A 24,992-nucleotide genomic window follows, 5' to 3' on the forward strand; every position below is an offset into this window, starting at 1 on the left:
GTTTTTTCTGACGGTTTCTTGTTTGACTTCTGAGTGGACATCTTCAATGGTATTAGCGGGATTCTGGGCCCATAACCTACTTGAATAACGCAATGGAAGTTCCTAGAATTTCCACGAAGACGAATCTACGACTATCCTCGGTTTTTTATCGAATTGAACAGAAGACGACAACCTTCTATATCATCTAGTGACTATTAGAAACCTGCGATTCAATTTTGGATATCTTACATAAATTTTGATTTTCTACCGCATTCCTAAAAGTATTCATGTTTGTTTACGGTGACATACACAAGTATCAATTACAAATAATATTTTTCAACAGGACAGCTCAATATCATTTACAAAAATTTATTTTGAATCCTGTAAAGTATCTTCTTCCAGGTTGCAAAATAACTTGTCCACATCATGACTGCATATAACATTGCTGTTCCAAGTATTTGCTTGTAAATTGACAGTTTATTCTTTAAGTAAAGACCGCTCTAAGATAAACTAGAATAATTACCCGAGAAATGGAAATGAAAACGAGCAACAACGTGAACTCCACTTGGCTCTAACAAAATCACAGTTTTGCTAATCGGCTAACAAAAAAGAAGAAAAACTGACGCTCAAGCGCACATACACGTGAACGTAATAAAATACAGCGCGAACATTTTCCTTAGTCAACGTAACGCCAGAAAATATATTTATTGAATGTTGAATTTGACAAAGTTTATCAAATTTAACTGAAAAAGTTGATAAAACGTCCATTAGCACGGGTAACAATATGTTATTCCAAATCCGTTGACAAAATTCCTAAGCAATCTTTTACAATTTTATGGTCATTATTGAAATCTTGTCTATGAGCAACGGTATATTTCAAAGCCTAGAGAAATCATAAATCACTAAAGATATTGGTTAGCTCAGGCAAAACTCTGTTGAAATAATCTGCTCTAACCTCGAGAAGTCCACCCAAACATGAGAGGATTCGGGCATCACACTGTTAATCATGAATGAAACACATTATTATGAATGAACGTAGCCGCAGCCCGTTGTAGTAGGTTACCTAGATATCCGCTGTAGTTGTTTACGTGCAAATATGGTAACCTAGGTAACCACTGCAGTGCTGTTGATTTATGTCAATTATGTCGGAATAATTCAACATTTTCAGTATATTTTTTTCGAATTAACAGAAACAGATTTGACGACTTTTGATTTTCTTCAAGGCAGTGAAAACAGCTTAAAATACATACAGTTGAAATTTAGGAATTGAAGAAATTCATCTCATATTTCTGCTAGTGCAAGCTTGTTTTTAAAATTTTGAGGTGAACATTTCATAGATTAAAGTATTTTTAGTGTAGTGAGTGTTTTTGTTTAGTGATTGAAACAAAAAATGGTCCGCTTGTGATGAAAAAAACTTTGCTTGGCTGCTAAATGAGTCCCGTTGTAGCCGTACAGAACAATGCGCAGATTTTGTTTTCTGAGGCAGGTGATTGAGTTAAATGAATTTTCGAAGTGCAGATGCCGGACTATAATATCAAATTTCGAGCGTTTAAGTGAGTTTTTGAGGATTCTACTTTATGAGAAATATAAAGTGAACTAAGAAGAATCCATTCCATGAATTAGCAGATTGATTTAGTTAGAAAATATGCGATTTTTCCTGTTTTCAATTGTGTTTTCATGTTGTATGAGATGAATATATGGGCTGAGATGAATATTGAAGCAGTTCCCCTATTTGGAACCAATTTCTGCTTTGCCTTTTTTTGATTATTTGGTGCTTTTCTCAGCCCTTTTAGACAAAACTTTAATAGGATTTTGTTCATTTATGGCTTTTCTGGTTGATTTTGGACGATTTAGCGATGTTAGTTACAAGTATGAATATGCCTGCTATTTTTCTCTTTAGTTATAGACATGATTCGTCGAAGACTTCCCAATAGAAAAATGTCTCAACACTTCTGTCCATCCCAGCAAAAATCACAGCATTAGGTTTTGCGTTCAATGAACACAATGATTGATGTTACACCAGTTCCGCTCCCAGCAGCCAGCACCAACCACACTTGAAATCTAACCTCAATCGCACAGTGGTGGAGGCTTCATTCCCACCTTCATCTGCTTGCTCCAGCAGCGCTCCCATTGTCAGCTTCGCACATATCACCACCGCAGCGCACACAGATGCTCCAGAAAGTCCTTTCGTACGTCAGTCAATCCGTCAGAGCCGTCGACCGCCGGACATTTGGCGCACTCGGAACTCGAGCGCTGCGCAGCAACAGAATGGGCATCGGTTTAATTAGCGTTGAACCGAAACTAACAGCTGAATGCGATTCGATAAAAATCGGGTGACAGCCGAGAGAGAGAGAGAATGGTAGAGCCCCGTTGCGCGGTTCCGAAAAATTTAAATTAAACCGGGAGTGGTGATTGACGTGTGAGATATGAGGAAAAATTGAAAACGAGTCTTCAAGTCAACTCACAAACAAGTCAAACGCTATAAAAGGATTCACTTATAAACACACTCACATAGAAGGCGCTGCGCGCGGCTTGTTATCGTGTAAGCGATGATTGATTTCTGTCGTTGCTCCGGTTGCCGGGCAACGACCAGCGCGCGGTGTGACGCGCGCGTTCTGCGTTGTTAATCGGTCGATCACACACAGCCACGGAACGGGAACAGTACAAGTGTTGCGACATGTACATCGATAATGGAACAATCATTCCGTATCGGCGTAAGACGCGACGGATTTACAGTGCATTTTTTCACGTGCTGCGGCCTCTGTTGTTTCGAGAGCAATTTTCGAAGCGCCTCGAACGTGATTGCATTTCTAAGCTCGTCGTCCAGCCAGTCGAAGAAAGTTCATCTTTAATTTATCTCTGGTGGTTTACATTCTTCCAGCATGCCTTACACAACTCCCGTGGCGGCACTGGACGCGCCAAACGCGCCTCGCAGACCGGGTCGGTGGCTCGCAATTATATCTCGTTGATGTGATAAAATTATACTTTTCCTCATCGTTTGCTGCACACTTCTAATTCGACTTTTCTGCTCTGCTCGGTGGTGGTGGTGGCTCTCGCGGACAATTATCCGAGCCTTCGTCGCCGCCAGAGAGTGCAACTGCAACAGATGTAATAATACCTGAATCGAGACTCGATCGAATGTATCATGCTGTACCCAGCGGAGACCGACCGAGAAAGGAGGGCTCTGTGGCGGTGCGCCCCCCGTCGAGATCGATTGCAGTGCGAGCTTCAGCAGAAGCAGATAACCGGGCTGACCACAATCCACTGGTCGGTTACAAACTGCACCAGCCTCTCGCACGCGGGGCAATAAATTTAGTATTTTTGTAAAAACCATTTTCTGCTTGCTCGGGCAGAAGCCCAGGCTAGAGTCGACTCCGAGAATAATCGATCGCAGCCCGGATGCGGAGAGCCACGATCCGGCTCTCCGACTCTGTAACTCGGTTACCGAACAGGAGGTTATTTTATACATTTGTAAAATATCGATTTTCGTTTCATCCCTCCCCCCCCTCTATTCCTCATTTCTCTTGGTGTCCATCTGCTTTAGTTTCTCGCGCGTATGCTCCAACGCGGACCTGAACGGAATCGATGATTTATCCAAGGGCCTCCGCGGTCCGCCGCTAGCCGCGCTCTCCACTGCACTACTATTAGTGGAATCGAATGCGATCGGTTCATTTCATGAAAAATCATAAATAATGGAAGATATAATGCAATGTAATATAGCGAGTGCGCGCACGGTCTTCCTTCTCTGGCCCGTCGTCGTCGTCGTTGTTGTCGTCATCATCGTCGCCGGCAGAGCAAAGTTAGAGGAAGGCCGGTAATGTCGCGTCCTTTCAGTGCAGCATTGTTTGCATGGTAGGTGGTAAGATTGAACCACAGGAGAGGTGCCGGGGTAAACGGGTGGAGTTCCCCTGGCAAAGCAGCCACAACCATTGTGGCAATAATGTTATTGATCTAAAAGTGGCTCTTTAATATTGGTCCGAAGTGGATAGTCGTGATTTTGTTATTACAGTTATCGTTTTTTGGGCGAGGGATTCGTAGACAAATCCGACGGCACGAGATTGCGGAATTTCGCGAAATGAAAATATGACTCTGTTGATGTTTCGCTGGCGAAACCGTTTCGCAAATTCGGTTGTGGGGTGCTCGAAAACGTTCAGTTTGGAGACATTCCAAACTATAATCAGGATGAGTGAAAAAGCCTCCACTTTTAAGATAACTTTCGATTCGTTGCTGGCAGCGGAAAAGTGAATCTACTCCAGTTGTCTGATTCCATCAATCACGCGACCAAGCGCGACCCGTTGTTGACCTGCGCGCGAGTTCAGCGCAGATTAGCGAGGGCTTTGGTCATAAATTTGCGCTGCCTGTCTACGAACGATTTCTAAACCGTGCGCCCCCTTAAACAACAAACAAATAAACAAAACAACGAGCAACGCAACCACAATCGATCTGTGCACTTTGGGATCTCAACAAAAGGAGAGCACACAAAATGGCAAAATTAATTCCTCCCAGAAAAGGTTCCCGGCGAAACGATCCAGCAAGCGAAGTCGCAATCAATTCCAGCTCATCAGCACTCGGAGCCCTCGGAGGGGCGAACATGCAATCCGCCAGGCCAGCCGGTGTCTTCCATTTTGACTTTTCCACCGGAGTCTGGCTTAATTTTAGTAAGTGAGTGGCCTTATTAATTTCCACCTCTGACTCCGCGAGTTTGGGATCCGTGAAGAGATCAGCGTTCTGGTTTCGGGGCCAGACAGAACTCGTACCGCTCGCTGCACATCGCATGATGATGATGGTGATGGTGATGACGATGGCTGCCTGGAAGAGGTTGCACCACGCGGCACCAATTCGGTGCAGAGCGCAAAATTTCGCTTTATGCAACTATATTTTATATTTCATCTCTTTATTCCTGATGGCGAAGAAACGGCTCGTGTCTTATATTTGCTGCTTGCTTGGTCAGAGCAAAAAGAATCGAGCAAGAATTAAAAGCGCCTCTTTACACGAAAAGTTTAATTCACTCAATTTTTCAACCCTGGACCAGAGCGGCGGAACAGTGGGTGCCGGTGTTGTTGCTGTTGCTGCTGCTGCTGTCAGACTGCCAGCAATTAACATCTGTTGGATGGGCTGGAAGCAGAGTTGCCCGATTGTGTTTGGTTGCAATTTTGGAAATACTATCGGATTACTATGATATTGGAACACGAGCAGTAGGGAACAAATCCAACCTGAAGTAGCGTCGTTGTCATGACGGTTGCCAGGTAAACAAACCAAGTTGTCAAAACGATTAGTCTAAACGCTAGGTACGGTAACGTAATTTCTACTGTTTGCGGTCGAAGTGCTTTCAAATGGAGTTGTCAATATCGGTTTTATAACGACAGTTTTAGTAAGGGCACTCTACTGTGTGATTTCCTCTATTTGGGAGGAAGAGAGACTACCGGAGGAATGGATGGAAGGAGCAGTATACTCCATCTATAGAAAGCCTACAAAGTCCTCTTCCAGATTATGCTTCACCGTTTTTCTCCTCTGGCGAAAGAAATCGTAGTAGCACGCGCTACTACGACTACGACTACAGTTTTCCGGATGAATTGACACGACTTATCAAAGCTATCTTGAATCAAGTAATGTGTTATGTGTGCGTATTGGGGACACTATCAAATCCTTTCGGAGCATGCAGAGGGTTGAGATTAGAAGAAGGACCATCATGCACGTAGTTTACCATTACTCTATTGAGGGTGTAATCCGACGAGAGGGCATTAAAACGAGGGCATGGTTTTCAGCAAAGGCAGCCAATTCATAGGTTTCGCAGATGCCAGCCCTTAAAGTGGAGGCTAGGAGAATGAGACTAGAAACTAATGCGTCGAAAATCACGTATATGAAAGGGGAGGCTCGAGAGAAACCAACATTCGCGTCCTCCGCACGGTGATCATGGACGGCGATAAACTCGAAGTACTAGATGAGTTCGTAAACTTGGAATCTAAGGTAACCGCCGACAATTACACAACTAAGGAGATTCAACGACATATTCAAGCAGAAATCGGGCCTACTTCGGCCTTGGTATGCGTCGCCGCATGAAACTCACATCGTCAACCCTAATTAGACCAGTAATTCTCTATAGACTTAAAACAGTGACACTGCTCACGGAGGATATGCGGGCACAGGCAATAAGCTGTGAAATACATGTTTTTTGGCTCCGCTACAACATATTTTACCTCGACCTTTAAAACTGGTTGTATTTCTGGCAAGTTTTGAAAGTAGCCCAAAAACTACATAAATTTCTCTCCAAAATGAAACTTGCTGAATCAAGGACTTTGGCCTTTGGAAGGGGTTTTCAGCGATTCTAAACTCAATTTGGGATTATTTTCTATTTTGATCTCTTTCCGGGCTCCAATCATGTCATTCATTATGACGGAACCCTATTGGTATACGCGGGATAGAACGTTGGGTGATTTAACATCCGCCCCCACTTCGAAATGCTGCGAATCTTCTTTTTTCAGACTGTTTGTGCATTGCTTGTTAGTCTGTTCTCTGTGATTGTAGTTACTTTCTTCATTGAAACTTTCATTTTTTCCGTTCGCTGGTGCAGGAAATAGTTCATCCTAATAAACTTCAGGCGCAATAATCGATGTTGGTCCGCTTTCAGCCGTAGATAACTCTTGATCCGTCGGAGAGCTTGAGTTTGAACGACTCGCTCCTCCGTGATCGATCTGATCTAGTGAAGTTGCACAAGGGACCACGTATATGGCTACTTGGGATTAGTTTGCCATCTTCAGTGTAAAGCAATTCAGTAGCTACCGCTTAGTAGGGATCGATAACGGCGCCGGCCACGTCTTCATGTTCGCTAGAGTAAGTAAGATGTTTTAAGGAAGGAAGTGTAACAGTCGTTTTTGTCGGAGACCAAGTTCACCTCTGCATCCTGCATCTGCAATTTTCGGCTAAAAGGCTAGACCGAGATCGAGCTTATTTCTGCATTTCCCCGACTGGTACGGAAAGGAAGTTTCGTGTTGTTATGTCTCCTTGCTAAGTGATGGGAATGCGGGTGAAATTCATCCACCACTCGAAGCATCTAAGTACATTCAAATAATTATCTATTACCAATCCTGAAAAGCTTTGAGGAAGCAAACGCGGACGCGGTTCTTTGAAGGGTATACATCGCGTAATCATTAGATTAGTCACGATATTTATCGACCGAACGAAACCTACTCCGATTTGCGACTTGAATATTTAGAAGCAACGGACGGCTTCAGTTAAACGGTCACCGTGAATGTATGAATAAATATCTGGTTACATCTCGCGAAGTCATTACACTCCGAAACACTTTAGATAAGCAAAATTTACCCGAGCCGAAGACGCGTTTACACCAGAGTATTATTCCTACCGACACAGACACGCCGGGGCACGACAGCCCGCTCCGATTTTTTTTAATTGTCAAATCAATGAGCTACGATACCTACTGAGTCAAACCAAAAATTTAGAACAATGAAGAAATGGATACAAAACAAAACATAGCTCTATGTTTATCGATGGAATTCCATGAAATAATCACGATCAGTTTACTTGTCAGGCAATGCGGTCAAATATTTGCTAATCTCGCCTACAAATGATCCATTTCAAACTACACTGTAAAACAATATACACTTTCTAAAGCTGAGCATAATATTGAACTAATAATAAGTGTTGCAAAAATTAGCGTGTTCGGAGATTTATGGTACCCTACTTATCAGAGCAAACTGTAGAACTCTCTTTATTCGAGTGTACTGATTCTATCGTTTCGACCGATATCATGACAGTCTTTTAAGCACTTATCTTGAAGAAATCCGGTGATTTTTTCGTTTGTGCAGGTCACCATGCCTCTCAGTAGATGGTTCTGTCTGTCGGTGACGATTATACAATGCACTAGAAAGAAAAAAAACCTTCCCTTTATCAAACTGCGATGAACTTCGACACCTCACACTCTCCATGTGCTCGCGACCACTTTTGGGAAAAATCACAAACACAACACAAAGGTGTAAGGCAGCCATTTTCAAAGTGGGGAGTAATTATAAATTGTTTCATTTGTAAATCGTACACTTACTTCAAATACACTTAGTAAAAAAGGTAATATAGTCTGCCACGATTACAATATAGATTTCACATTTGTTTACGTAATATAAACTCCGAAAAAGCGCGACAATTCCGGGTGTAACATGCAAACCACCGGCACCCGACGAGCGTCCGACCGGATCTCCACCAAATAACCCCTGATCCGTCGATGAACTGATGACGGTCGTTCAACGAATGCTGTTGTGTTAGGTAATGCCAGTATCGTTCTGCCAGCCGAAGCATTTCAGGAAAAGTTTTATGCAAGTTTTTTCCAACGATAATCGATATTATGTTTATGATCTTTTTAGCTTAGCTCAGCTGATTGCATATATGAATGGTGTCTACTCCATGATTGATCCGAATCAATGAAATTGCACAGTGAATCAACCGAATGGGGCTGGGAGTGACCGACCACAAATTGCACAAATTTTATTGGCGCAATACTTTTCCAATGATCAATAACGGCGCCGGCCACGTTCTTGCAAACCGGTGGGAAGAGGGAAGGGATATGTTAGCGTGATCTTTGCCCGTTTAGGGACCGTGTATATCACTGCATTTGCACAAAGAGATCACAGGAAGGAGGTTTTTATTTGTTAGTAAGGAAGGGCGAAATTCTGTTTATGATTTTTTTGCTTCTTAACTCGTCGCGTGAGTAAAGAACCTAGCGTCGTTTATCGAATTTTGGTTCAATCCTAAATCGTTTCCTTAGACGATAGTAAAATTTTAAACTAGAATGTAAGCAGCGCGTAAGAAGATAAACGTGCAAGTTTTCGTTCATGCTCAAATTTTCGATTGAACAAAATGGATGAAAAGACTTGAATAAAAACTACACAATAACAAAAGAACCCCACCACATCTACAGAATTAATAAATAAATTTGCTCGTTTTTCATTACGAAAGCTCTAAAGGTGGAGATGTTCGTGCTCTCGCGGCGAGAGAAGAAATAGAAAGGCATAAAAAGAAACAGATGAAGAGACGACTTCGTTCAGCTGGAAGCTTAAACCTGAAAAATTATTTTTACGCAAGGCGTCGCATTAGTAGTGGTGAATATATGCCCTGTCACACTTGAAGGTGCAGAGAAGTGTTTGAACGACGGTTGGTTCAGATGAGAGGCTTGGAAAAAGGTAGTCATTATTGCGTGTGGGTTGCGTGTGAACTGTATGGCGTAGTTTAAAGTGTAGCCCATCAGGTTACATTCTTCAGGGCGTATAAGCTTCCACTAAGTTTGAAATTGATCGTATACATGGTCGGATGGACAAATATTCAGTAGATCACTCATTATATGTTCTAAGCTCGGTTCTGAATAAGTTTTTTCTTCGTGATCAGGAAGCAGCTGCCGATCGATCAGAAGTGGAAAAAAGAGATGAAAAGTCAAAACAACAGGAAACAAATACAATTTTACACGGTCTTGCACGTTTACTAGTGTGTGTAAGTGAAAAGTCACTTATATCTATGGTGGTCATTTTTCATTTTCATGCATAAGCACTGAAAAATATCTGCTTTGTTCAGCGCTTTTCGTTGTTTTTGAATTCTAACGTGTATTTATGTACAAAAGTATTGAAAAATCCAACAAATTTCTTATTGAGCGTTTTAGTAGATTGAAATTTAATATTGAGAATTGGCGAGATTTCCACTTAAATCTACTACAAAAAATCGAATCCCGTCTTAAATCGTTCGTAGATACATATTTTGGTTATGGCTTTTAACCTTCATCAGTTGCGTTTCTGTGATTAAAGGTGTTCCTAGCCTAGTCGAAAGTGCGTAAAGTCATCAGAACCTTAAAGTAAAGTTCATAGGTAAGCAAACATAAAAGCGACGAACCCGGTGAACAATTACTCAGCGGACTTTTGATGCACTTCCGAGCTGGCTTATGGTACGTACCAAATTTCAAAGCAGGAACGGTTGAAAAACTATAATCTTTTATTTTTCTATTGTTTGAGAGTTCTAGGTCAATTTGTCTTCGCTTGAGTCGACCAGTGATACGAAAATAGTAAAATAGCGCTGTCCGCATCTAATCTAATAAGTATTAGACTCAATACCTTGTGCGGAGATGAAAACTTGCAACAGCCGAGGGAATCATTACTAAAGAGAAGCACTACCAGCAGAATACATTCCTCAGGCGAAATAATTTATGCTGCCAAAGTAAACTCGAGCTTGAGAGGCTGGAGGCAGCATGGTTTGGGTGACACAACCAACAGACCAACAGAAGAGATAAAGAACCCGAAATTTGCAACAGATCGAAAGATTTCGATAAGACCGCGGCTGTGCAGGAAGGTTCGTTGTTTCGTTTTTCTCCTGGTTTCTCGCGGAGGATTTACAGGTTCCCAAAGGCCGGTGTGTAGCACTATTGGCTTATGCTAATGCGACACATATATATACACACACACAGAGAGAGACCAGAGGAGAGTAGGAATTTTAATTAATGCGCGCGAGATCTATTTCGCTGACGGTGCTTTGGTGACGGAATTGTTTGCTCGGTGTGCGGATTTACGGCCCGGGGAAGGTGGTCAACCGAAGAATTGGCATCTCTTTTGCCGCTTTGCGGCACATTTTTCTTAATCAAACGAAAGATTTTGAAGCGAAGGCCAGAAAAAACAACACAACGGATTCCGATTCCATCCCCAGACTGAAGAACGGCTGGTTGGCCCTCAACATTGTGGTTATTCTCGGAAGTGTGCGATGGTACTTTCTTCTTCTTCTTTTTGTTTTCGTTTGGTCCACTGTAGTAACCGTTGTGGTGGTGGTGGTGGCAGTCACGAATCTGCATCTCACCTTTGAACCCAACGCGGTTGGCCACGATCCTGTCCAGGAAAGGAACCGCCTGTGTGCCAGGCTATGAATATTTATGATCGAAAGCGACAACCACCTGCGCGGCATGTGTGCGTGCGTGTGTGTGAGCAAAACTAGCTCCTCCAAGCGATAGGGTTAGATAAATCCTAATGCCATAAAAAACAGTTGTACAATAGCTTCCGATCGTTTGCCAATCGCTGCCAACGCATGGAATCAACCAATTATCCTTCCTCATTATGCGCGAGACAGTGAAAAGTTCTCACGATACGGTAAGGATCATTACGTATTCACTGCACCTCCAAATTGCGGATCGGAATGAGTGATGAGGCGTGTTCAGCTGCTGCTCCCGATGCTACTACCGTCATCCACAACCACACCGATAAACGTTTGCCGCATCTGCTGCACTCTTTTGCACCGTCGCTCGCTGCAATCGATCGTTCGTGATCTCGATCTCGATCGTTTTGACCCGACGATGGGCCCATCATCAAACGTTTGCAGCAATTTCGCAACCCCCTCCGTGCCTGCGGACCCACCGTCGCCCCGGGGGTTTGTAACAGCTTTGCTCGAGCGCAGCACACGTAAAAGTATCATATTTTCTATTAAATTTCTGTAATTAATACGTTTCTACCTTCCTCGTATCTGCTGTGTGTGTGTATGAATGAGGCATGAGAAGAAGAGGAGAAAAAAATTCGTTGAACTCCGCCAGAAAAAAACCGTTTCCTCGTGCAGCCAGCTTGCATATTAAAATGCGCATGCACGCTACTGCCACCACCGTTGATGATTATTGCAACGCAACTAACAACATTCTGCGCCTGATCCAAGCAGACTGCTGCCGTTTTTGGGCTTCCTGGCGCGCAGTAGAACTTGAACTTCATGGCATGCCACGATGATGTACGGAGGATTTGCATGCAGCTGGCTAACCGTTGCGATGCACTGCACCGGCAAAATTGATAGCGTCAGATCAGAAGAGGCTCTAAATCTGATACGGTGTCTAGTCAGGGGAATAAAAAACAAGCTGAATATTCATAGTGCCTTTCGATGGTAGGTAAGAGCGTAGCGCCAAGCCCGGATTCGGATGTCTAACGCGCGCGACTTGTTGCCGCAAAAGGCAACTCAAAGCCGGGGCCCGGTGCGAGTCCGTAATGAACGATGTCGAAAGTCGTGAATCGCTTGTAATTGCTCTGGAAACACTGTTAATTTTGTGCGAAATAAAGAAATGATCCGAGGGCGGGCGACGACGGTGCGAGAGGAGGCGCGAAACTATCATTTTTCAAATAAGTTTCGCTCGGCAGCTTGGCAGCATGATGTGCACTTCCAAATCGGATTGCGCAGTAGTTCCACCCATATTCCTGACGGATCCGCGGGCTCCCGCGTGGCTTGGGTTCTTGCGTTTGTATTTTCCTCGCAATATGCCACTCGGTATCTTAATACGTCGCAGCTTCTTGATGCTCCTACGCTCCCGATCATCTTCTCCTTCATGCGGTCTAGTGCATGCAGCTTTGCAGTGGCAGCTTCTCTGTCTGCCCCCACGAGAGTCTCTTTTTTCACACGCGTCTTACCGTGAGTCGGATTTGAAAAATGGTAATGGAAAACGGTGTGTGTTGTGGCGCAATAAAAATATGTGTATTGCTCCTCCGCAGAGCGTCAATCGCGGACGAAAGAGGCAATAAAGTGGCGGAAATACCTAGTGGTAATAATTAGCTCAACATCAATCCATCGTCTAATTGCTGCTGCTGCTGCACTCCGATCGTCGTCGAACGCACAATCGAGCGATCGATGATGGTCCCCTTCACAGCCAGGTGCGGATGGGAAACAATTGCAATTTCTTCGGGGGAAAGTCCTAAACGTGCCTCTAATTGAGAGGCTTAGACTCATTGCAAAGAAGGGCCACCCGACTAATGACGGCTCAAGTGTTTCCGGTCGAAAATTTCCCCCCTGTTTATTCATTTGGTACGCAGCCGGTGAATTAGGTTCGGCGAATTATTTGAGGCGCACTGCTTTTTTTTTTTCGCCAATCGATGCATTTCGCAACACGCTCGCACTTCGATGGCGGTCGAACGAACGAACGAACAAATCCCATCCTTCGCTGATAAGATCAGAGAGCAGAAAGTGTGTCAGTTAGGTCAGTCAACAGCTCCGATCCGTTTGTGCCTCTAAGCTGTTTATATTTTACTACTACATGTCGAATCGGACCGAGCCGAGGGAAGACGAGTCACAAACCGGTTTGAAATTCGGTGCGAGATTTTCGCGTCTCATCTGTGGTGATAAATCAAAAGTGGCTGTGTTGTTCACCAGCGCAGCCACCGCCCGTCCGAATTTCGCTGCTGGATGACCGAAGACCGAACGGCAGAAGGCACTGGGAACAGATGAGATTTTTATTGTAATTTTCTCCCAAATATAGCCGAATTCCAAATCTCTGCTCGTAAAATTTTACACATTTATCTGCATAATTGGATTCGTTGTGCGATTTTGTCACGCTATTGTTGCGTCCTCGCCGCGGTTGACAGCTCGAATTTGTACACGCGGTAAACCATGCAAATTTGCCTCCTTTTGGCAATGGAGAAAGTGATTTAAGGACCCGGATTTTTTTTTCTCTTTACTACTTTACCCAATCGCTTAGATGTCAACAGAAAGAGTAATCCTATTTGACATTCAACGAGTCTCCAGTTGGCGTAATGTTCCCATCGAACACAAGCAGCACAGGTTCGCATCGCAGTATGCGCAGCTGTCAGTGCATTGAACTGAACCTGCATCAGCGCAGAGGGTTGACTGACATCCCAGCAGCCTAATCGAACCCACCTTCGGTAATTGACTTCCATTACCCATTAGACCGAACACAAGTTGACTCCCGGGAAACTGATCAATTAGAAATATTTCGTCATCGTGTAGCAGCCGCTCGGCGGCCCGCCGTTTTCCCAACCGTCCCAAAAATTACACGAAACCTGAACAACCAAACCGAGAATCGCAATGGTATTTCGCAGCAGAACACACGTCAACTGCTATCGCTTCGCTTCGGTTAGGCACTGAATTCGCGAGGAATTTTAATGAGCATTTTTCCCACTTTCGTTTGGTGGCATATCTGCGCGAACGCGCGAGTCGCCATACAAAATTAAAACAAGTCCCGGGGTTCTGCTGGGCGAAAAATTTGAAATATTTCCTACCCCCAAACCCGGAGGTTTCATTGAATGGAAAAAAGCAGCACCACGATGAGTGACAATCAAAGTAGCCCGCGCTTTGAGGCTTCGATTCATCCACCGGCGTGCGGACGGACTGACGAATCGAGTTGACGCTCTCGATCGGATTATCCTAGCAGGCCACGCTAAGCCGGAAGAATACTCGCTCTTATACCCCTCGGTCGGAAAACGCGAAGCACTATATGCACCCAAATGAAAGAAAACGAAACGAAACGACAGAGAAGCAAAAGAACACGTTGAATTTGTATTTCACCAACCGAGGAATTTTAATGAGACGAAAAAGTTTTTTTTTTCTTCCTCCGCATGAGAACCTTTACTCGCACCCGAAGATCTGTCGAAGATTTGGTGCTTTAAGCTAAATTTTGTGGTAAGAAGGATAAATAAACTGTTTCTTTAAAAAAAAATTCGGTGGTTCAGAAGGTTCGAAAGAAAAACAGAAGCTGCTGCGCAAGGCAGGGTAAGTGAAGCGCGAATAAAAATCGTTTCCTCCGGTGGCTATGCCTCCATTATATGGAAATGAAGCTGCAATTTGCAAAACTGCACCGTGTACGGTGTATGTCCCGTCCGTATCAATATCAATAAAAATCTTATTAAAACTATTTGGGGGCTTCCATTGTTTCTTGGTCCGGTGGTGAGAGAGAGAGAGAGAAGAGAAACAAGTGCATAATAAAAATGCAATCTTGCTAAAAGGCCTCCTATTTGCGGTTTCGCCGTCCGGCTCGGCCAGGGTACCGCCGGGGAATTGAATTGTTAAAGGGTGTGAATCTGGCACGATCTTTTGTCGGTACGGTAGAGGACCGTTTTGTATCGTCATGGTCGCCATGTAGTCGAATTGTAGAATTTCGGTGTCGACGTTGCAATGCAACTACAATGTTAAAAACAATTATAAAATAAGTCCAGATTGGCCGAACGTGTTCCGGTGATAGCCGTTTCCGTTGTATGAATAACAATAGTAATGATTGGTTTGCCTATAAGAGTGGGAGGAAATATTTATCAAAATAATTACCTGTAACGTAAGAAACTGAGTGCGGTTCAAGGGTTCGCCACAGAAATCAGAATCTCCGAAACTGACCCCGTTGAGTCAGTTATTTTTTATTTCATATGTTTCTCATTCGTCATGAATATCGTATAGTGAAAACGTTGAACTCCTTTTTAATAATTGATAGTTCTTCACAGCATCTGCTTTAGATTACTGGAACTATCTTTTTGTAAACTTACACGAGACCAGTTTGCGATTTTTTGCCGATTATTTTTTAAACTACGAGCCTTTTGCCATAGAGTAATGAAGGAAAAAATTAAGCTACTTCAATTTTTCTTGGAGGTGTCTCCATCGGTAACGGAAAAAATCGATTGTTTTTCTTGCAAGAATTTAATCGTGATATTTCTTATCAAATGATGCTTAAAACGCGTGAATCTGTTGAATCCCATTCCCAAAAAGTCAAAACAACCCTACAATGAAGGGGCCAAATCGGTAAGGATAGGAATACTGCCGAATAACTATCCGCCGTCCCTGCTGCAAAACGTTGTTTAGAAACGGAAAGAGGTTTTTGAACCGAAGTTCATTGCCTGTTGGCAGCAAAGTGGACATCTGGTGGTAAACTGCTAGGACACAGGTGGCTAAGATCCGTAGTTGCTACACTACAACTGTGGGGAGGTGCCGAACTAATGGTGACTCGGTTAAGATCTTATCACCAAGAGTTTTGATCGGCTTACTTAATTAAAATGTGAATGACGACAATACCCGCATTCGAAAGATGAAACAATTGACTTAGTACCGACAGTTGAAGTTTTGACATACTGTCAAAAAAGGCATGTACAAAAATGACTTCAATAACGAACAGGATCCCTGAGAAATGGCGCTAGAAGAGGCGTGTGTTTCGAGTGATGATCCTAGGCGCTAAAATCCGAAAAACAGCAAATATTTCTGGAATACTTTCAACTGAAAAGCAACATGACACCCTCAAAGGGTCGGAATAATTCTGGCGCCTCACAGAACCACAGAAACTCGGGGCTTTCAAAGGACCGAAAGAACGCTAGGCTCTCATAATACCAAAATTTGTCTGGGTCGTCTTAGAACCACAAAACGAGGGGCAATTAACACCAAACATAAATATTTCCAGACAGCCAATGAATATAATAAAAATAAGAAAATAATAAAATATAAATAAAAAAATGGCGACAGGGAACGTTGATTTTTTTTCAAACTATTCTTCATCCACTACCGAAAATTTATAAAAGAATGTATAGGTGTATCGCTTATACAAGAAGGTTCTTGATGGATGATATACAATTGCAAACTTTTAAAACCAATAAAAGCAATTCTGGTAAAAAGAAAATTGAGATTTTTTCCCATATTAGAATTAAAATTCGGAAGATATAGTAGCAATTCGGATGGAGGCCCACATACCACTGTTCCAAGCGTAACTGTCCCACTATCCATAAGGTTTGCGTAGAACATGGGACAAATATGCTTGGAACGGCAGCATAGCTTCAGCATATATACTGTCACGCTTACAAACAGTATTTTATACAGTAATTCCCGGAAGAAGGCTAAATACACTCAGCCGAAACGTAGGACAGTAGACAAACTTCTGTTTTAATTTTACGAAATAGGGCAGTTTGGGGTAATTTGGACCCCTGCACAGTGGGAAATTGCTGGCCATCGACCCAAAATTGAAAATGCGAATTTAATTTCAATTATATTTTACCTGTAGTTGTATACTATTGAAGTATCAGAATCCAAATTTCTAGAGCATTACGACAAAATTTGAATTTTCTATGATTTTTCAAAGTTTACCGAGTCAGCGTTTTTAGTGTTTTTCTTGAAAAAAATGCAATGTTGCGAAATTTGCTGCAGCCTCAAGTGTAACGTGAATCTTGATGACGTCTAAGGAAAAGTTGTCTGTAAAATAGTGGAAAATAAATCCTCATCCTCCATCCAAAAATTACGTGTTTTTTGAATCTCATAAATTTTCCGATATTTAACGCAATATCAAAAACTAACCTTTTTATGTTTTGGATCATCAGCACTGAGTACCAAAATCATGTTTTAAGCTTGTATCATACCAGTCACCTGTTAAAAAATCACAGGAGGGTTGTATGCAAAGCCACGACCGCAAGGTTGAAGTAGAATACTTTTACAAGAAAGATAACCCGGCTGCTTGCGTGTCAGTCATTTTAAAATCGGATTTGTTTCGTATATACCGCTTGTTAAGCACAGTATCAACAAATTGTAATAAACATCACACTGCTGTGCATTTAAGCAGCATCAAACCTCAGTTGCAGTTTATTAATAACCATTTATTATGCTTTTCCAAATAAATTTAGTAGCCTTAAAAAAGGCCGATTGCTGCAATTGCAATTTTCATTCAATTATTGCATAAATGCTTCATGGTCAGATAGCGTGCGATATCCGCTCTGACATAATCAATTTTTCGAACGTTGTGGAATGATATAACTGGAAAAATAGGCTTGGCTAAATTATTTCCAGTTATACCATTCTACAACGTTCGAAATTTTATTTCGTATGTCGTAATACTCTTGTACGAAAAAATACATCACATTCATTCTGGCCACGCCTTTATTTTCAGTTCCTACAGTTTTTTCTCAGTTTCGTAACAAGGATGTACAAAAATGATTTCTTGTGGACATTCTGTTGAGCCGGGCCGATAGAGCACACATTAAGGCAACAAAATAACATGTATTGTACGTGTTGCGCGGCTTGGAAGAAGAAAATGTTCCCGTCCCCGTGTCGTATGGAAGCAGATTGTTGCGTGTTTGATATTGCCGATGGTAGACATGAGTATCGAAATTCTGCTGTGATGTCTAACCATAAACGTCTTCTTTACGGCGTTACAGCCTTGTTAATGAAGTGTTGTGAATTTTCTAAAACAGACTCAGCATCGTGAGCAGAACGTGCCGAACTTTTCTGTTTGAAAGCGGATTTGTTTCGTATATACCGCTTGTTATGCACAGTATCAACAAATCATAATAAACATCACACTGCTGTGCATTTGCAGCAGCATCAAACATCAGTTACAGTTTATTAATAACCATTCATTATGCTCTTCCAAAAACATTAAGTAGCCTTGAAAAAGGCCGATTGCTGCAATTGCAATTTTCATTCAATTATTGCTTAAATGCTTCATGGTCAGATATACCCGCTGCAACTGCTACGCTATTCGTAGCCATGCCACAGTTGTAGCCGCTTTACGCTGCAAATTTCGATGCTGAGATCCGCTGCAACTAGTGCGCTATCCATTGCTACGACACAGCTGTGGCCGCTATTCCCTATCGCTGGTATCCACTGCACTGCTACTGCTGCTGCTAATGGATGACTGCTGTTGTCGCTGTCTAGAACTATTATGAGCGGCTTCAGCTAAAACAGGCTCTTATATAGGCCAAATAGCATATTTTCAATTGCAAGGTATAAGACTCTGTCGATCGTGCTTGGGAAACAATCATATAACGACCAATCAGAGGTCGAAGTTTTCGTTTTGACAAGGCTTGACTATTTTCAATAGTACAATAGTTTGAATAATACAATTACAATTATCTTCATTTGGGAAGAATCTTAGAAAATTTTCGAATCTATTGCTGCAAGAACGAAGGAAATCCATCGAGTACTAACCGATTTATTAGCATTTGAAATTGGACATATTTTTCACTTTTTTCGGTTTTGGATTTTCTTTTCACATCCCTATGTAGCCAAACTTCCTGAGAGAAGTATTCTACTTCAAAACATGAAAATTCCCATGGCGTCAAAAATACGCATTTTCATGCAAAAATAATACCACACTCCGACTCAGCGTCCCAAAATCATATAAAAACCATGTATTTTTCATGATTTGAAATCATTTTTTGCTTGGCCAGCATTTGTATGGAGTCGCCCCACTGTGCCCTGGGGTGAAATGGACAGGTGCTTTATCTTGGAAAGTATTACTTTTTGGGTTCCATGTACTACTCCATCCTTTTCTTGAACTACTAAACCTAACATAAAAATTTCATGGTTTGCTGCGATAGGTGCACCGCAGTGCCAATGTAAACAACGGAAATATCAAAAGTTGATTTTGCTGTAAGTTTTACGCTAGTGTATTTAAGGTTTTATGAGAACTTCTTCAACGTTTTCAGTCTAATCAGCTTTGTAGCCGTGTTTGTCTAGTGAAAGGCTACATTTTGATAAAATATTACGATAACATAGTGGAAAAAATAGTGGATGAAATTGCGTTTTTTGTAAGGGGTAAAATGGGAATTTTTTTTGGGGCGATATGGTCAGGTGAGTTTAGAGTGAATTCTTTTGTCGGACTGATGCCGCGGGCATACAAAAACGGACGAACAAATGGCGGTGTACAAAGGATCAACTGTAAAAAGTTTTGCAGCAATCCGGGATGAATTTTCTGTACACAAAGTATTTTAAAACCCCCGCACAGTGGCGAGTTTCTGAACAAAAGTTGGAAAAAACCTAAAAGTCTTTCTAAAATGATTGAAAATTACGTGCAATGTCAAATTTGAGGTGATGAACTCATTTCTAATATCGGAAAATATTATTTACCTAAAATGCCGTTGAACCTTCCTTTTTATCAGATTTATTTTTTGCTCAGTTCATGATCAACATTGATATACTTGTTCCTTATCGAAAAACTTTATACCCGGATTTTTTGTTTGGTCCTTAGGGTGATCCTTTTTAAATTAAGGTTGCCAAAAATCGACAATAATTTTTCACGCACACTGGCACACACATACATACACATACACACACCGACGCACACACACGCTCACACACACACACACACACACATACACACCGTCACACACATCGTCACACACGCAGACCGTCACACACACACACCGTCACACACACACCGTCACACACACACCGTCACACACACACACCGTCACACACACACACCGTCACACACACACACCGTCACACACACACTGTCACATTTTTAAGTCCTGTCCTGTTCTCATCCTGCCTTTCTCTACAATACTGAAAAAATTCACCTAACATCCGAAGAGTTCTTCAGCTTTTTGAACAATTTCAGTTTATTGTTTTATGGAAGATCGGATGTAGTAGCTGTTGGTATGTCCCAACGAAGATTGTATAGGAAGAAGATGCCCAAACTGATCGGTAAACTGGATTTGATTTCCGTCTAAATAGATCTGCAATTCCACTAGAATTGAACGACTCTTGGTACGTGTTTGCGTGGTTCAAACCAAGCGATTTCCTGGAAGCCCGCCATGCAACACGTTGTAGATTTTCGTTAAGCAATGCCTCAGTTGCAGCGGGATCAGGAAGAATGCAACATCGTTTGCAAACATCTGGATGCAACAAAGTCTAAGAAGATCATCAATTTAGAGTAAAAAGAACAGTGGGCCGAGTACAGATCCTTGTGGGACTCCGGAAGTAACAGCTACAGCTTCTGACAATATATTCTGTGATAACCGGTCTGCTCTCTACCAACGAGGTATGACCGAACAAGGAAAACAGAATCGAATGCATGTTCTGTTAATGATCATGATCACAAGCAAGTCGTTGGGGAGCTCCGTAGCCGCAAGGTAAGCGGGGGGTCGTGGATTGGAATCTTAGTAGAATCAGGCTATTTTAGTTATCAAAGGACTTCAGCAAGGGTTTATTCTTAGGCTCCCTACCACGTACACTTCCTTCAATCGGAATTCTACAGTACCCCTGTTGACTCTCCTTCTCTTTTAAGTCCCTATTATAATAAAACTGGTGCGAGAATTGTAACTAGGCGATATTGTTAGGATGGACAGAGGCTCGGTATAGTAGAGCAGTAAGCTTGAAACGGAAAGGTAAAACTCACACACAAGCACGAATATGAATGATAAGCGTATCACTTACTTCAATAGTGATACTGCCAATAATATAAAGTGAGGAATACAGAACACCTGGGCATGATCACAATAGATCTAATCGCAGTGATGAGTCCACACAGAAAAAAAGTCGTAGAAGCGTTTAAGCGGAATTCCAATGCTTCGATCGGGGATGTCACCATAAATTTGAATCTGCCCAAGTTTCTCGTTCCGAGAGCCCCCTAATGCAACGGAACTAAGGTCCATCGAAAAATACTGGGTTATTCAAGCACTACGGAAGCATCCGAGGAAGACATGACGGAAAAGTGGTTTTCCAGGAGAACCTGCAGCTAAATGTTGCACAGAACGTAATGAGTAGGGCTAGGCGTAAGTTGCGGGTATATGGTTACTAATTACTAATGGGATATAAATTATTGTCTAAAAGTTTGAAAAGGATTGATTAACTAGGTTTTCTACAGCATTTTTCTGTGATGCAATTTGATGTGGGATACCCTTTAGTAGCGTCATTTGATATTTGTCATTTTTTGACGATCATGTCATATCTGACATCTGACATAGTTACAAATTCTCCCGTCTCTTACCAGGGTGCCAGTTTGTTTGAATGTGTATCCGCCAATGACTGCGACTGCCTAGATTGGCAAACCACCGCTCGGCAACTCAATTATCCGGTTGGAGGTTCGATTCCCATGGTCTGTCGGGCTCTCCCCCGACCAGCCTGTGTACGTGTGCGCCGTAATTGTTTCAGTTGGGGGCCCAGCCTTCCAGAACTGTCGACCTCCGCGTGATTACAAATTGTTCACGTTGAGACTGACTGCACTGTTTACTCGGACACGATTCTTCACGTCCGCAGCAGCCGCGGTGGTGAAATATTGGCCATCAAATTATAGACTCTAACGCTACTGCGGATTAATTTGTTTTGCATTCTTGTTGCTGCAACATCTGCAAGGAGCAGCTGCCGCCCTTTCGCAGGGTACAAAGGCAGTCATTATGATGGCTGCTGTGCAGTTACTATTTTGTAATAGACTTTTTCTCACAGTGCCTGCCTAGCTGTCAGACGGAACCGAGAAAAACCTCTTGCTACAGTTTCGATTCCACTCACCGGGCAGCAAAACAAACAGCTGAAGTTCACCACACACGCGCTGAAAACTGAGAAGGGTCTCATCTTGAGAGCTTTTGTAAGTTTTTTTTTCTTCCTCCGTTTGAAATATTTTGGTAGAAAACCGATTCTCATTCTGCGCTTCGCGCGAATGCAAAGTAGGCTGGCAGCAAGAATAACAAAACCTCCCGAAAATCATGAGAACTCTTTCGAGTGGGAAGCTCAAGCGAAGTAGTACTTACCTTCGGATGAAATTATATCAAGTAGGACTTGATCTGCTGCTTAATCAGCTCGTGTCTGAATAAAAAATTCTTTCAAATACTGTTTCATTTTTTTTCCTCTTTTCATTTTATTACCAACCGAAGGTTGGTCCGTGGGAACCATGGAGGTAAATAAACAAGCGATGTAAGGAGAAAAAAATAATTATGTTACCATAAATGTCAAAACACGCACACAAAACATGGTTAGGAAATATTTTCATCATCACCTTGCTCGCTTTGGACCAGGAGGGGGGGGGGGGGGTTAGGATCGCTGCCACACTTCTTCAATTATATTAGCTCCGATTGCATCGCGGAAATCGTGAGCCAGTGATTCCTGCGCCAAATTGGACGACACTTGGTCCGCGACCCGAACACATAGTTGGCGGTGAGATTCACGCAGCGGGTGGCTAGGTACCAAATTTCGACAGTCGAACCAAATCAAAGCAGGCGCAGGCGATGGGAAGTAACGGAAATAATCACCCCGAAGGCAGAAGCCACTTGTGCCGATGATGAATAATGAATTAAACGTACTTAATCGAGCATTCACTTGTGCGCCGTTTTTCCCTTCCGTCGTGTGAACTTGACGATTCCCCTACGGTCATAAATTCGCACCATCATCGCCGTCATCGTCTTCTTCAACTGCTTGGGACTGCTCGGTTGGGTCCGGGAGAAAATAGAGAGCATTTTAGGAGAGGGGGAAATTGTTATTGTTACACTTTCAATGGATGCCAACCAACCGTCCCGTGTCCCGGCAGGCAAGCAAGTAGTCACTCTGTCCGTCAGTTGTATGAATAACAAATGAGGTAGCCGCGAGCTTCTGGATTTGGGCCTTTATTCAATTCGGTGGTGATGGCGTGGTCATTGCCGGGTCAGTGACTGACTTGTGACGTTTGAGAGTGGCGGAAGGAGGGGGGGGGGGGAACTATTTTATTCTAACCTATAGTTTTCTCACCGTCTCAAGCAACAAGACACCCGGGATGACCGGTTTCAGATGGATCCATCCATCGCGCCGTGGAAGGCGTGAATTAATTGAGGTGAAATCTAAACCCCGAATGATCTCCGCATCTATCAGTACAGAAATGAGCGACGCAGAGTGCTTAGGCTTTTAAATAAATCAACAAATTGACGAACGGTCGAATGATAAAAATCTTGTTTTCCTGCTTTTCAGCTCCACGTCGATGGTATTTACGTTTCGAACAGGACCGCGAACGAATCAGATCGATCTGTGGTGCGGCCTTTTCGGCTGCTTTCGATCATAAAAATTCATTCATAATTCGATTCCGTGTAAAGCGCGTTTGTCACTTGGTACGATCGAACGAATGGTTTTTCTTTTGTTGTTCGGTTGGGTCAATCGAATCGCACGTGTTGTAAGCCGGGACAAACGATGGGACATAATTTCGAAGTTTAACCGTCTTGGATGTCATTTTTATGTCTTGTTCGAGGGGAACTCCGCTAATGCTTACCCTCTACATTCGGTTGGAAATTTACATATTTGATCGCTCCAACGCGACCGACAGTTCGGAAAATGTAATTCAATTGGAACATAATACACCGGTCGTTTCTTTCAGTTTAGTCTCTTATTATTGCTAAACAGTTCGTAACAATAATAAAATAATCCAAGCTACAGAAAACGAATGACCACAAAGCGGCAACAAAACTATTTATTAAAGGCATTAAAGCAGGCTGGAAATGGTTCCGCTCTTCATCGCGGTGATACCGAGATCTAATTTATGGACGGCAGTAGGTCCGCCCCCCCCCATCCATGGCTGCTCTAGACGCTAGAAGAGACACGGACGCAGTAGGCTTCTGTTGCCGACGACAGAACAAACTGTTGACAGGCTTCCAACAAACACAAACCGTTCGGTTTGTGGTTGCTAGATTTTTTTTCTACATTTTCGACATAAGAAAAAAATGTTTTCGAACGACTTTACTAGCAACGTGGGTGGCTTTTTGCTTATTCAGGAATGTTTATTAAATACCTTTCCATCAACGAGCTTGTTTTCTTTTCTGTTACTATAATGAATATTAATCACTGTTTTTTTTTTCTCGACTACTTTTCAGAAATCGTTTACGCTTATCCTGCAGGCGCTGGACATGTACAATGAGTCCTATTCAAGTGAGTATTATCGCTGATATATTAAGGAGTGGGCTTTTATCAAAGTTGTTTCTCTGCTCTATATTACATTACCTTACGTTACAAATTTTAAAACATGCTGTTTAAGCGTCTAGAAGCAACTCTTCAAATTGGAAATTCAAGCTTTCCACTGCTAAAGCCCAGATAAAATGGTAAAAAAAGTTTCCATATATTTCAAACCCATCACATTAATTTGATTCAGTAATGTCTTCAAGCAGTTGAAACCTTTAGGGGACCTAAATTCAACAATATTCAATGATTTCTGCGCAGTTTATAGTGCAACCTAATAAAATGGAATATTCTTCCCCCTTGTTTGGTTACATACTACCCTTTGGTGTATACTACTCTTGTGCCAATCTCGTTCGTCAGTCATCCCGTTAAAATTTTATTGATTCGTATATGCCAGCAACAGGTCACCTCTGTCGAATGTGCTTTGGCTAAGCAAATTGAACTGTCAACAACTGAGAGTCAAGAAGAGCAACCAGTTTGCAAACAAACACGAGGACTTGTGATTGGTCTTTCGAATACGAAGGCTTATTAAAACGGCAATAAATTCACGTTAACAAAAGGAAAATTTCTTACCAAAGTCTTAAAAGTTTAATTAAGTTAAATACGACATAATGGCATGAAATAATGAG

At 42.4% G+C, this 24,992-nt stretch overlaps 1 protein-coding gene across 1 annotated transcript in view; it reads left to right on the forward strand.

The window, feature by feature from the left end:
* LOC129730784 (protein serrate) overlaps window positions 1-24,992 on the forward strand; it is a 164,047-nt gene that overhangs the window by 70,327 nt on the left and 68,728 nt on the right. Inside the window, exon 4 of the mRNA XM_055690354.1 lies at window positions 24,282-24,336. Within this exon, the coding sequence (XP_055546329.1) occupies window positions 24,282-24,336 (55 nt within the window). The remainder of the gene's footprint in view (window positions 1-24,281; window positions 24,337-24,992) is intronic.

Source organism: Wyeomyia smithii, chromosome 1 (assembly GCF_029784165.1).
Source record: "Wyeomyia smithii strain HCP4-BCI-WySm-NY-G18 chromosome 1, ASM2978416v1, whole genome shotgun sequence".
Taxonomy (NCBI): Eukaryota; Metazoa; Arthropoda; class Insecta; order Diptera; family Culicidae; genus Wyeomyia; species Wyeomyia smithii.